General features: G+C 35.8%; 1 protein-coding gene across 1 annotated transcript in view; it reads left to right on the forward strand.

Moving 5' to 3' along the window:
- The window catches only part of LOC140162389 (adhesion G protein-coupled receptor A3-like), a 136262-nt gene extending 121327 nt beyond the window's left edge, over positions 1-14935 (forward strand). The window contains 8 exon segments of the mRNA XM_072185597.1: positions 1201-1435; positions 2512-2698; positions 3379-3483; positions 4056-4162; positions 9980-10125; positions 10635-10921; positions 11328-11397; positions 12154-14935. Coding sequence (XP_072041698.1) covers positions 1201-1435; positions 2512-2698; positions 3379-3483; positions 4056-4162; positions 9980-10125; positions 10635-10921; positions 11328-11397; positions 12154-14335 — 3319 coding nt within the window. The 3' untranslated portion in view covers positions 14336-14935.
- The last annotated feature ends 555 nt before the right edge of the window (positions 14936-15490 follow it).

The following is a 15490-nucleotide window of genomic DNA, read 5'->3' on the forward strand; positions in this document are numbered from 1 at the left end:
TACGATTATACACATATAAACTATTAAATTAAACAGGTTTTATATACCGGACTCAACCGCAACATTGTGCATTATTTAAGAACATTTTACATCTATTTAAAAACAAAAAAGTCACCACAAATCTTACCTTATTTGCTAAAGATGAAAACTCAAAAAAAAACGGCCGATTTTGATTACCTTTTCGATGTTTTATAGGCCATTTTCTACACAACACGATCAAGAAAACAGTTTGACTGTAGATCCCAAAACAAAGCTACTATACATGTTCAGAGCATCAGTGAAATTCCATAATCTTACTTCTGGGTAGCGTTTGTTTGTTCGTGGATGGGTTTGTTATACATTTTTCCAGTAATGATTTCGCCAAGCATCGATCGCGGTAAATGGATTATACATGAAAGGAAGTACCATTGATAGCTTTTCTTTTCATGCGTCAATAGATAAGCGGATTAAAACTTGGCCGATCGAAGTCGTTGTGGTTCCTTCTCATCTCTTTCTTCCATGAATATACATATCTTACTTGTCACCAATGTGCTATAATTTTTGAGAAAAATGCAAAAATACGCTCAAAATTGGGCAAGGGTGTAGTACCTCCTTAAAGGGGGATTCAGTTGACCAGGCAGACTTTCAAGGACAACCCAATTAAGTAGGCTTAAAATATAATCAAGTCAATGTTCACCTCTATACCACCAAACTTTGTACAGCTCCCAATTTAATGTGTTTTCCAAATATTTATAGCGGTGCACAGTATAAAACAGGCCTTCTCAACTGGCGGCGCGCGCGCCACTTGTGGCGCTTGGAGTCAGTCGAAGTGGCGCACAAAATGGCGCACGGTAATTTGAATAATTTTTTCACATAAATCTTAAACATAATAGGGGTGAAAATACCCAATCTGGGCCTTTAAAATAACTTAAAATCCAGGAGCTTCCGGGGGCGCTGCCCCCTGGACCCCCGATAAAGCACCACTACACCTTACCCGCTATGCACACAATACATCGCGAAGTCCTCCCTTGACATATTGGCACTTCATGATCACTCAAATTTTCCAGTTGGCACTTCAAATAAACTAGTTGAGAAGGCCTGGTATAGAATAATTAAATAGAAATGTGTTTTAATGTTTCTTACAACCAACTGATTTTGCATGATGGTATCATAAAATATCTTATGTTCATAAATAACTCTTTATTGTCACCTCATTTTCAGAATTATCCTGACTCTAGAGGAATTTGCAAGTAACATCCTGCATGAGAATGATGAACCTTTCAACTATGCGTCACCTAACATTGCTCTTGAGGCTTTCCAAGTGCCAGCTTCTAATTTCCAAGGAAGAAACTGTGCTTTATTTGTCAGCCGTGATGGACCTGTTGCAGACAGGGATCAATACTTTAAATGTTTCCCAAGGAATATATCAATGCCACATATGATTCTCAATACTATGGTAAGTATAGTAGTGCACTTATTGATAATCACTCAGCCTTTTGTGTCAAATATGCTCACTTATAGGCCCCCAAAAGGATGGTTTGCTTGCCCTTAAACCCTTTCTGGAAAACAAGGTCAGTCGAGTTTTTCATTTATTTTTTTTATTTTTGTTATTTCACAGCTGAAATGAAGGCCTGTAATTTGGACATTTCTCTATTATAGCACTTCAATCATGTTTTAAAACAGATTAGAATTGTGAATAAACTGTTTTAAATAATTCTCAGGATGTCAACAATTCTGGAAGAAAAAAAACAAGCTTTTTCTGGAATTTCCAAAATTAGGGTTGTTATTCTTTTGTACAGTAAAAACTTATTCCAGATTTTCAATATTAGGGTTGATCAGGAAAGGATAATCAAATAAAGAGGTTTTTTTTGGCCTTCTGCTACATCAGATGATAAAATCCTCTGATAGAAACTACACTTCAAATTTCAAACCTATTGAATGAAGCTCTCATAAATATCATGTTAAAAGATTATCAACATGTAAATATCAAATTTCAAACTTTTCACTTCTAAAAGACAGTGCCAATTTGAAGAAATATTTTAAATATTCTCTTTAAAAGAAATACCATGCTCAAAGATAAATTCAGTTCAGTTCTGTGATCTTTGTTCATTAAGCAAATTCAAATCCCAAGTAACAATCCTCAATGCCAGGCAGGAAAAGAGAAGTAATGAGTCTGAAGTACTGCTAGAATGACACATCAACCAGGATTGTCACTTTTATAGTATTTGAGCTGTTGAAAACCTTGTTTTATAGATTTGGCTTTGTCTACGTAGGAATCTATAAATATGGATGTAACGTGAATTTCCCTGCAATTGGTGTGCATGTTGCATGTCATAAGTAAATATTGTAATCTTTTTTTTATAATCAAGAGAAAAAATTGACTGAAGCAAGATTTACATAGCCGCACGTTTCATTAAGTGTTTTGTTTGGTATTAAAATTTGATTAAATATTTTAAGTTCATGAATTTTTTGTTTGTATGTGAGGAGGAAACATGTCTACTAAAAGCCTATTTAACCTTTGTTTAACCACAGTCGTTTGAGGCTTCTATTCGGCTTCCAAAGACTATATTCAGTGATCTATCAAGAAGTTTAGTATACAAGTTACAGTTCTTTGTCTATAAGAATGGTAACTTATTTCCTACCACCACCAATACTTCAAGGACAGCAGATGATGGAGGAAGAAGAACTGTCACTAGCAATGTCATCTCTGGCAAAATTGGTAAGATAACATGTCTTGAATGAGGTCTGTTTTCATACGTTCCTGCTGCTTGCTGCGGTGACGACGAGTTTGCTTCACTGCGCAGTCGCACCAGAAATGCTAGCGGTGATAGCGCCAAACGGATCTATCAGTCACTCCACCGCTTTGCCGAATCAGCAGCATCGCTAGGAGTTGAATTCAAGTCAACTCGGGAGCGGCGCTGCTCTGAGTATGAGAACAGGAAACAATTTTTGGCGGTGCTGAGCGGCAACATTGGCTTTCATGAAGCGATGTGCCATTCTGCTTGCAGAAAAGTACAAGCGGCATGTTGAAGCGTCACACCGCTCAGCGGCAAGCAGCAGAAAGTATGAAACCAGCATTACACATTTTATTTTGCCTCACTTATTTCATTTTAGTAACCAATCTTGGCTTTGCAAACAACCTTACTGTAAACACTCATGGCATGATAGGGCTTTTTTAAGTTGCTGAACCATGTTGAACAATGGAAAACAAACTCATCTCTTGATCAATTTTAAAGGCATTTGAAAATGTTTAAATGTCTCAAGCATGTTCATAAGAACAGGTGAGTATGGAATAAGCTAGTAAAAGTGTTTATCATTTTATTCTTTTAAAATATTTTTGTTGATGTACCTTGCAACAACAATCCTCATAAATAAATCATGTATTTTGTTATGTTGCAGCAAATGTTACTGTAGCCAATCTTGAGAAGCCAGCTGTTTTAACATTCAACCCTGAAAAAGGTGGCAAAGATACAGTAGTAGCATATTGGGACTTCACAGCAGAGGGTACGTATATGTATGGAGACATGGGGAATCTCCTCTTAGTCCCATCACATGGATGGCAAACCATGTATTGGTAGATAGGGAATCTATAACTTTCACACTTTCTTTAAGAACAAACCAACAAATGTGGCCTGATGAAGTGAAAAGAGTTCTTTAGAAGTTACTGGGTGGCTCCAATCAGTCATATAATTTCAATGTTTTACTATCTTCAAATTATTTCCAAGATGAGTAGGCCGATATTGATAGATTTGGATGTGAGTTAGATCTAACTGTAACTGATATAATGGTTCTTTTTTCACAGTGCCAATTCATTTCTATTAAACATTTCTTAATGTTCTTTTTGTCCATGGAATAGTGATGACTTAAAATATTTGGTTGGCTGTGGTTATGCCTTGCCAGCTGTTCATTTAATATGTTGTCATGGAGACATTGTTAAAGTGTGCTGAGGCTTGTGAGTTTGTGCAAGTGTGTAGGACACTATAAATCGCTGCACTGGTTTAAAACAAAATTCCTACCACCATCGTATTTTATGTACTGATATACGATTTGATAATAATTGTTGTTGTTTTTTTCAGATGGGAAAGGTGCATGGAGAACTGATGGTTGTGAATTAATTGAAGGCGAATCAGGCAACTTCACACAGGCAAAGTGTAACCATCTCACCAATTTTGCTATTCTCAAGGTAGGCTATGCATGAAGTATACCAGATGACTGTTTTACCTTGCTTGACCCTTCACCCTGGCACTTGAGTAAGAGCTTTACCTGGTCAGTTTTGCAGATACAGGAATATAACATTTTGAACAGAACCTACACTTGATACCTTAAGGGGGTACTACACCCATTGATTTTTTTTTTTGCATTTTTTTGCATTTTGTGAAGCAATTACAAAAAAAAAATGGACAAAGTGGTATGCAAAATGAAGGGGCAAATCTTCTCGTTTTATTGGTGGCATCGGTATCAACGTAGCTTACATGCTTTTAAAAGTAGAAGCCAAAAGGTGGTACATCACTGATGATTTAAATTCACTTCATTTTGGAAAGCTTACTATCAACGGATTTCTTTAAAATTTTGGATATGTGTTGCTAACACGTTAGGGAAATAAAGTTGATATGTAAAATGGGAATAAGTGGTTCCTGATTTCTTTTATGACTTCATGAACTTGGTGCTCCACAACTATCAAAAAAGGAACTGGTTAAAATGCTTCTATTTTCAATGTTGAGCTATATTTTGTATTTTTAACTTGCGACATTATTTCACTGAAACTTAATTAAGCCACAGGTAACAGGTTACCACAACCATACTACAGCAATGTTGAAAAAAATTGTATTTCTTGTCACCTATACCACCATATTGGGTAGTTTTCCGTAAGCTTAACGTTTGTGATTTTGGTAACTATTTTATATTTATTTGTGAAATCCATCGCAACTAGGCATTCTAAATTGTACTCACCATTTACATCCCAAGGTATATTAGTATATCCACCTTGCACTTCTCGATATATATCCAGTTAAATGAATGAATGAATGAATCTTTTGAATGAATGAATGAATGAATCTTTTATTTCCATAATAAAAAAAAACAAAATACAAAGAAATCAACATCATAAAAATAAAACAGACAATTATGGAGGAGATGATCGAAAGGCCAATAAGGCCAGCATTGAACATCCCCTTACAAAACTAAATTAATACAACAACAAACAAACAGAGTATATTAAGCCTATCACACAAGAACAAAAAGCGGGGCTCCAAGAACTAGTTGTAAAATGAGATTAGCTGTGTTTTATATTTGTTTGAAAATGTTTGATTGAGTTTGCTACTTTAAGGTTATCGTTCAGGGAATTCCATAACAGTGGGCGGTAGTCCTGATTGAATGATCAGTGAATACTTTCTTGTTTCTTGTTTGATTATACTTATTACTGTTTCTTGTGTGATAGCTATGAATATCGGATCGTTTTAGAAAGAAACTGTCAAATGAACATGGCAGTTGTTTAATAGAATATTTATACATGTATACACCTAGTTCTAGTTTGAATATATCATATACATTGAGCATATTGAATTTATGAAATAGTGGTCCAGAATGGCTTCGATAATGGCTATTTGAAATAGTTCTCATGGCCCATTTTTGGAGCAAATGTATTTTATCAAGATATATTTTACATGCATTCCCCCATGTAAGTATACCATAATTAATATAAGGCAAGACAAGCGTACAATAAAGCGTGTGCAAAACACGCCCAGGTATAAAAAATTTCAACTTGTTTATCATACCTATATTCCGTGAGATTGTTTTTGAGATTCTGTTGATATGGTTTTTCCATGTGAGATTTTCATCGATAATTACACCTAAAAATTTGGTTTCGGTTACCCTTTGCAAGTTTGTACCATCCAAAGTAATATATCTGTTTTCTTGTGAATTATTTATCGAAGTCATTCTAGGGGTACCCATAATCATGTAATTAGTTTTACTAGCATTTACAGAAAGTTTGTTTGCTTTAAACCAGTTACTCACTTCGGATAACTCTTTATTTATTAATGACATTTGATTAGCAATATCATTGCTTGAGTATAAAATTGTCGTATCATCAGCAAACAATACAAAGTCTAATATAGTCGAGGTAGTCGTTATATCATTTATGTACAGAATAAATAGTAAAGGACCTAATATTGAGCCTTGAGGGACTCCGCAAATTATACTTTTATATTTGGAATTTTTATTATTGAAGTTCACATATTGTTTTCTATCACTTAAATAGCTCTTGAACCAGTCATAAACAATTCCTCTGAATCCAAAATGTTCTAATTTATGAAGTAGAATACTATGGTCAATAGTGTCGAAAGCTTTTGATAGGTCTAGAAACACTCCTATAGTAGTTTCACCATTTTCTACTGCATTATTTATCTTATCAACCAGATGCATAATTGCCATTTGAGTGGAATGATTGGCTCTAAATCCAAATTGTTTATCATTGAGAATATTATTATTATTAATAAATTCAACACTTCTATTAAAGATCAATCTTTCAAGGATTTTGGAGAAAACCGGCAGAAGTGATATAGGTCTGTAATTTGAGAATATCTCGGCATCATCTTTTTTATAGATAGGGATTATCTTAGCTAATTTTAATTGGGTAGGAACATATCCTGTTGACAAAGACAAATTAAAGATTGCTGTAAGAGGTTGAGCAAGTTCTTTAGCTAGTTTTTTACAACGAAATTTCCTATGTCGTCATGACCTGCGCTTTTATTCTGGTCGAATTTGTTGATTATTTTCAAGATCTCTGATTCAACTATTGGTTTCAGAAATATACTGTTTTGGCATGGTTCACTTAGATAATCGTAATAATTTTTGCCAGAGTTATGAATTTGAGATGCTAATTTTGGTCCTACATTAACAAAGAAATCGTTGAATTCGTTTGATATGACTGTTGGGTCTGTGATTATAGCTCCTGAGTCCCGTTTATACTGGTCTGAGAGCGTTTGTTTTTGTGTTCGCCAATGACATTGTTGATTGTCTTCCACGTTTGTCGCATATTATTTTTGACATTTTCAAATTTTTAAAATAATAATTGCGCTTTGATTTCCTGATTATTCCATGCAATTTATTTCTGAATGTTTTAAATTTTTGATGGTTGTTGTCATTTGGACATTGTAAATATTGCTTATATAACTTATTTTTGTTATTTATACTGTTAAGAATACCTTTGGTGATCCACGGGGACCGTGGATCTTTTTACGCTTACTGGTACATCGTTTTAGAGGTATCAATTCATCATATAGACCTTGAAAATGTTTTACAAATCTATTATAATCATCTTCAGCATTATTATTGTCAATAATCTCTTCCCATTTTACCTTTGAAAGGCTACTTTTTAATTTTGCAATATTGACGTCATTATGATTTCTTTTATAGTAACATTTATTTGTAGGCTTGTTACTTGTACTATCAAACTCAAATTACTCACAACAACAGTTGGCAGGTGATCGCTAGTATCAGTAACCAAAATAGCCGATTTTATTACATTATCACAATTAGTTAAAATGTTATCAATAAGTGTAGCTGTAGTTTTTGTGATTCTGGTTGGTTTATATATGGTTGGAATTAAGGAATGCGAATAAATGAGGTCCAAATAATCATGAGTAGGCCTGTCAGTATCATCTTTGAGGAGGTCTATGTTGAAATCTCCCATTATGTAGGTCATTTTGTTTTCTTTATCAATTTTGTTGAATACTTTATCAATATCCGCTATAAAGTTATCTATAGATGTGTGGGCCCTGTATACTACCCCAACTAGTAAGTTCTTGGCATTTTTTCTATCAATTTCAATGAAACATGATTAAGTAATTTGAGTTTGCATTACATAGGTCATTTCTTAATTTGTACTTTACTTTGTTACTGACATATATACACACACCACCCTTACTTGACCAACTCTGTTAACATATTCCATATTATAACCAGGAAGGTTATAATATTCATGAAACTTTTCTTTAAGATGGGTTTCTGAGAGACCTATGACAGTAAAGTCATGATTTGTGGTTTTAATACATTCTTTGAGTTTTTCAAAGTTTTTGGATAGACTACGTACATTAACATTTAATACAGTAAATTTACCACTTGTATTAGACACAGTTGATTTGAATTGGGTTGGAGTGACATAAGAACATTCATTGTATTGATGATTTTCATTGATTTCATTTTTCATAATACTTTCAAAGCGTAATGGATTAAACAACATTTTATCAAATTTGTCTAAATCTATGTTAGATATATCAAAATCATTTAAGTCATTTTCATTTTCACTGATATCGTTATTAAGATCATCAGTGTTATGAATACATTTGGGACATATCCATTCCAATGGATCCATTTGTTTTAACTCCCTAGGTTTCAATGTTGTACATTTTTTATGAACGTAAAAATTACAGTTTTTACATTTTATGTTCTTATGGCATTCTTTAATATTCTTGGAGCACGAAACACAAGTACTTAAACCAGACATTTAACAAAAATATAATACAAAATCTTACTCTACAATATAAATATAAGTAACTATGATAATTCAAAAGCAATGTGAGACGACGAACACTAGCCAGGCGATCAACTGTAGCGAAAAATTTCTTTTAAAGTTACAATACTGGAACATGAAAGCGTGGTATAATATGTTGAGATAGTTTGATTTGGTTTGATTTGGTTGATCGCATCAAATATAATCGCCTTTCCTGCGATCAATTTTGATTCATTCACTATATCAATTGTTCCTACGAAAATCAGTTGACTAATGGGTTTCTTACATCACTGATGTACACGAAGTGTGAATAATATTGGGGCTCAATTGTCATTATTTAGAAATAGAATTTTAATATGAATGACACACAAGTTATAGCACTTGCACACTTTTCGTTTGCATTTACTATAAATCTATACCAGTAGATTATACTTGTATATGGGTTATATAGAAGTTGATCGCCATGTTGAAAAGTGAAGTGTGAAGTCCAGATAAATATATAAATTCACCCGATCAAAAACTGTTGACTTACAAATATACTATAAGTTTAAAGACAGAATATCAAAATTATTCCTCATTATGATATCACAAACTCTCACATGTGTATTCAAAATTGATGCTTAAATTTGACCTGAACCAATTGACCTATAACCTGACATACGGTGACCTAATAGCCTTTTCTTCTCCTAACAACACATTATAATATTATTGACTAATGACTATACATCCATTGTGTAAGTGTTTATATATTTTGCATGCACCACTAGATTTTCTATAGAGAGTATAACAAAGGATTTAATGTATTCTATTCATGTACCCTACTTGAACATGCTGAATAGAATAAATCATGGTTTGTTATGAAACACGCATCTGAGTAACTAGGATACAGTAAACAAAATATATATAGGGCTAAAATGACTTACTACAATTGTTTAAAAGCACCTTTTTTCTTCTTTTTTTCATATTTTTTTTTATTTCACATGATCCGTGCATATATCGCCTAGCTATGAATGAAAAAATATTTATTTAGACCAATCAAACCAATATATGGGTGTAGTACGCCCTTAAGTAGCACTGATTGTAAGACTTTAAATGATAATACCACAGATGATGCACAGTAATGTACAAAGTGCCTGGATAGGCGACTGTCATGTATGATCCGAGGACAGTGATGTCACATTTGACTATGAGTCACCCCCGATAGTGTGGCATCGTCATTTTTCTGCTTTAAATGACCTTTGACCTATCAAATGTGCTGGCTAGCCCTGTGTTATTACAAAAAGTATGCATTACGCTGGCCACACATTTTTGTATTGAGCATGTATAGGAGTTGCAGGGGCCTGATAATACCTCAAATTCAGTTTAATTAGTAACACATGGCCAAAGCATTGCTGTTACATACTAAGTTATAATGTTCAAATATCAAGGACAGCCTAACAACAAAACTGTAATATAACAATACATTTGTATCTTGGGGTTTTTTTTCAGGATATGAACAACTACTCGGAGAAATCTCGCATTGGATATGGGGCTGTGTGTGCAGGCTGTCTATTACACCCAGCTATATATTTAGGAAGTTGGATATTTGTGATTTTTGTTTTTCTTACTCTGGTCACCTATATTGTATTTCATAGGTAAGTATTGATTTCAACAGGCAGACATTGATTTAGTTCTGATGCAGACAGGGTTGATTTCATAAGTCAAATTAGTGATCTGGTAATGCAGATTTCCCAAAGTATTTTGACTTTTGCTTGAGTTTCATTGAAAATGCATGCATCGGTTGCAAACATTTCTGAACAATAGGGCTACTTATCATACCAAGTGTAATTTCACCACCTTAATGTCTATGCAGTTAAGCACTCTTTGCAATGCTAAATTAACAAACATGTCTAGCAACTCTGAAATAGAATAATAATTTGAAGCACCCTTCTTGATGCACCTTCTTGTTGCTTATGAAAGGGTCAGTATCTTTATACAGTATGTAATTGAAGATTAATGGTGATAAATACAAACCTGTATGGCAATAAGAACAACACATTTTCCTGGGGACAGGGAAAAAAACAATGATTGCAGAACTTCCAATGAGCATATCAACATATAGACATTAAGTTATTCTTCTAAATCATTCATTTCTATCCAACAGAAACATTCGTATGAAGCGTAAATGTCGCCATTCCTTAATGAACATCTGCCTGGCCATGTTATTCCTGGTTAGTTTCTACACGGGCGGAGTTAATCGTCTCAACCCCATGCGTATGTGTCAGATTGTTGGTATTGGTATCCACTACTTCAGTATCTGCTCTCTCATTTGGATGGCAATAGCAACTCGCAATTTGCTTAAAGCGCTGGCTAGGAGGGAGAGAACATTACCACCAGGGGAGGTGGCACCTCCTAGAAGACCCATTTTGGGATTTTATTTTATTGGATGGGGTAAGTAGTGTTGTATTTCAATGAAATCTTAATAGTGGAGAGTTCTGCAAGATGGGAATCAGTTGTGAAGGAGAATGCAAGCAATTCAAAATATTTTCGGAAAAGGAAGACAGTTAGACTTGTAAGAATGTGTCATTGTCCTTACAATGCACCAATGAGTGATTTATATTGACTGAGTTTGCTGTATTTCATCTCCCACTAACAGTGACAAATATAAATACAAACATTTTGACAAACAGACATCAATTGATAGGTATACTATTCTCCTTTGTTTCCACTGTTTGTATATTTTGACACTAGCAATTGTATATCCTGCAATAAACACTTAATATATGACTCATAACAATATTTTTTTCCATTTGTACCAAGATATTCTACATGTTATATTTGTGTTTACTCATGACAGGTGTTCCAATGATAATAGTTGGCATTACGGCTGCAGCAGCAGACCTTAAGAATTATGGCGGGGAACAATTGTAAGTATTACTCTCACAGATGAGAAAATATACAGATCATCCACAAATAGGCAAATATCCCTATGCTTTGTATGCTGTGATTTCATGCATATTCATTGAGGGTCAATCTTTCAGTCATGCATGTGTAACAAATCACGCCAGATTGCATGCCTTAGCATTATGTGAAAGACCTTAATATGCAGTATGTGCATAGCAGTTTCTTATGTTGAACGATTAGCCCCTCATTTATGGGTGATGCTGGGACTCTGCCTGTTGGTGATTGGTCTGTATATTTTCTCATTTGTGGCTTTTCTACTCACTCAAAATTACTGGTTTCTCTCCCTTAAACACTATTATCACTATTTTTAGACAAAATTTGATTGTTATTAGCCCTTCCTGTGCAGATGCCCATCAAGTACTTGTCATAATAAGCCATTTAGTTACTGGACACTCTACCTGTTCAAAGTATGTAATACATGCCCAATACTCTGTATGGAAGATTTGATCAAAACTTAGACATTATTCAATATTTACACACTTGCAAATTGTTAAGCTTAACTTCAGCTTAACAGATCAAGATCCTGATCAAGAATGATATTTCTGGAGGGAAAAAACAATTTGTGATCATAACATTTTAACCTAACAACTTAAACTTACCGATTGATGACAGTTAATTTATAACTAGTGATGGACAAAAGAAAAAGTATCAGGCAAATGCCACTGTGAAAAGAAATTGAAATAAATGAAACTAAGTTCCCTTTCTCTTTCTGTCCATAGTTGCTGGATGAACTTCAACATCAGCTTAGCTGCATTCTTTGGTGTAGCTGGTCTAATAGTAATGGTTGTGTGTATTATGTACATTGGAATCTCTGTTCGGATGCAACATGCACCGTCCCCGGCAACGTATGATCTTCGCTCATCAGATCCGGGTAATGAAAACAAAGATTACAGCAGAAGTCCAGACGGTATAGATCATCACATGAACATTGATAGTGAGTCAGTGGTTACACATCGTACAGATAGGACTGGTGTGTCTGTTGTATCCAGCATTGTGGATGGAGAGTATACAACTCATAAGCAACTTCATGCGGCAGTGTTTTTATTATTTGGATTTATGGCTACCTGGACATTTGGAGCTTTGGCAGTCACCCAAGGCGGAATAATGAAAATGTTGTTTAGTTGCTTGTATGGAGTCGGAGCTGCTGTTTTGGGCATATTTATTTTCACGTACAATTGCGCACTGAGAAATGATGTCATGTACAACTGGCGACGGGTGTGTTGTCGACGCAGAGACTCGTATGCTATCGCCGGGTCGCCAGCTGTGCAAGCGCCTCAGCCGCAGAGTAATGGTCACGTAGTCAATCGGAGGAATTCTGGAAGTAGCATAGACTCGTATAACACAGGCAGATCGCATAATACAAATCATTCAAACCATTCGCAGTCACTCAAGTCAGGGTCCCGTAAAACCACCTCCAAGTGCAACTATATTCCATCTCAAACCAACACAGGCACTGATGCCTCAATAGACAGCAGTGCTCAAGATACCATACCAAGACCGCACATGTATGAGAAACACCGTGGCAATGGCTACACTCACAGAAACCATCATAAAGTGAGGACTCGTCCCAAGCATTACAGACAGCAACGGTATGATCCGTTAGCTGTAAGATATGTTGAAGATGAAGACATTCCTGATGCTAGTTGTGCTTTACCAAGTGGAGGGGAAAGTATAGCTAGTGGACATTTAAGTGCGCCACCTATGGTTTTATATAGCCATCGTGCGGGACATGAAGGCGGCAGTCTGTGCTTAGGATACCAACCTGAAAACGTTAGTATGCATAGTATGCTTAGTATGCCTACTGAGCCGCATAAAATTCCTAAAGCATATCAGGAAGGGGTGCTACTTACTAATATTCCGTACAGTATGCCATCAGTGACAAATACGGCACCAAGAAAAATGCCCTTGAAAGTGCCCCCTCCGATGCCCCCAAGAACTGCTTCATTAGACAGGCGTGACAGATCTCAACACCAACGGCAAGGCTCATCTTCACAAGATGAATCCTACAAGCCTTCATACTCCACTTCTCCTAGGCCGCCTTATATATCCCCATCTCCTATTTACACTTCAACTCCATATAGTCAAAAAAAGGAAGCTGGTGATAAACCAATATACGCTGTGATAAGACCTGCTGGTAGAGATAAGAACTCGGCTGGACAAAGACCACTAAGTCGAGGAGAGATGTCATTTGATCATACAAATATCCCTAGCAGGGAGAACTCCCCTTATGATCATCAACGGGTGCCAAGTAGAGAACAGTTACCGCTTTCAGCTCAAAGGGTTCCAAGCAGAGAACAATTAGCACTTTCAGGACAAAGGGTCCCAAGTAAAGAACAATTAGCACTTTCGGGACAAAGGGTTCCAAGTAGAGAACAATTAGCACTTTCGGGACAAAGAGTCCCAAGTAGAGAACAATTAGCACTTTCGGGACAAAGGGTTCCAAGTCAGGATCAGATACCTCTTGCAGGACACAGAGTTCCTAGTAAAGAGCAAGTACCTCTAGCAGGTCAGAGAGCTTCAAGCCGGGATCAAATACCTCTAGCAGGATCAAGAACATCAAGTCGAGATCCAATTCCACTGGCAGGACAGCGAGTGCCCAGTCGGGATCAAATACCCCTTGCCGGACAGAGAGCGCCAAGTCGAGAGCGAGTTCCATTGGTAGAAGGACGAAGACCAGGCATACCTGAACCACCAACATATGCTCAGGTGATGCCAGATCCTGAGGGACAAGGACCACCCAGGGTGGTGGTCGGTCAGGATCCAGAAATTGACAGGGCATTTAATGAAATTGATGACAGTATGGCAGCCATTATGGCGGCTAGTAGAGAACTGTTACATGCTAACTCAGACAATACAGTGGATTCGGATGCCAAATCAGATAAGAAGGAAACCAGTGTGTAAACAGTGTTTGTGTAGTGTTTGTCCAATAGATTGTGATCAAACTATGTTTATATATTGTTGAAATTGGAAATGTCTGCAACATGATATGTCACAAAATCATGAGGACCTAGCTGGTTTTAGACATCAACAGCAGTAGCACTGTCAGAAAGTCTTTTGAAATCCAACAATTGCTGGAGCCAATAACTTATATATACAGATATAAACAAAATTCCTGGCACACATCAACAAATTGTAACCGGGTAAATACAATTAACTGTAACTTACAGTGTTAACTCAGAAAGCTTCATGAACAAAATTTAAATCAAAAACATTGGTACGCTTTTGACGAAAGTGTGTGCTATCTTACAGGCTTGTGAGGCTGATATTACAGGTGACATTTCAAAGGAATTCAAGCTAATTATCATATTTGAAGTAATGTTAAACCACTTCATGCATTGCCCAAAATAATTTCACAAGTTGCAAATTAAAAATTAAATTGGCACAATATGTTTGGTCTTGTGTACAATAGGGTTGGTTCTATAATGTGAAAGTAGAAGTTGGTAAAAAAAAAAGGTCTTAAAAGGCAGATCTCACACTTCATGCTACATTGCTGAATACATTGGCTAAGCGAATGCGAGACGTCTCACCCGAAACCTATTCGCCCCAAAAAGTTCACCCAATACACATTACATACTAACGACCAGTTAAGCCCCAATACACGTACATACCACGACCAGTTCGCCCCAATTGACTCACCGTGTATAACGTTGCCGTAGCGTGCATAGTACTAGTATTGTTAAACATGATGTAAATTACTTATAAATCGCCAGTATAGCTATGTAATAATTTATATAATATATGGCAAAACAAAACATTATATAAAAGAAAATAAAAACAACAAAAAACTCTTACTCTTGCGAGTTTTGTGTATTTTTATTTTACCGACTCGACTCAGTTAAAATAAGTTTGATGTTCAAAACTTTCAAAACTTGCAGTCCTATAAACATATTAAATCAGAGAAGATCTTCTTTGACATAATGAAACTATTAAAAGGACTGGAAAAAATATATTTGGCAATTTTGTGCACAACTAGCAAAACAAACGCCAGCAGCAGCTTGAGATGTTTTGTGGGTTCCGTGCTGTGCACTGACTTTTGCCGCTTTTTGCACCGCGTGT

Source organism: Amphiura filiformis, chromosome 1 (assembly GCF_039555335.1).
Source record: "Amphiura filiformis chromosome 1, Afil_fr2py, whole genome shotgun sequence".
NCBI lineage: Eukaryota > Metazoa > Echinodermata > Ophiuroidea > Amphilepidida > Amphiuridae > Amphiura > Amphiura filiformis.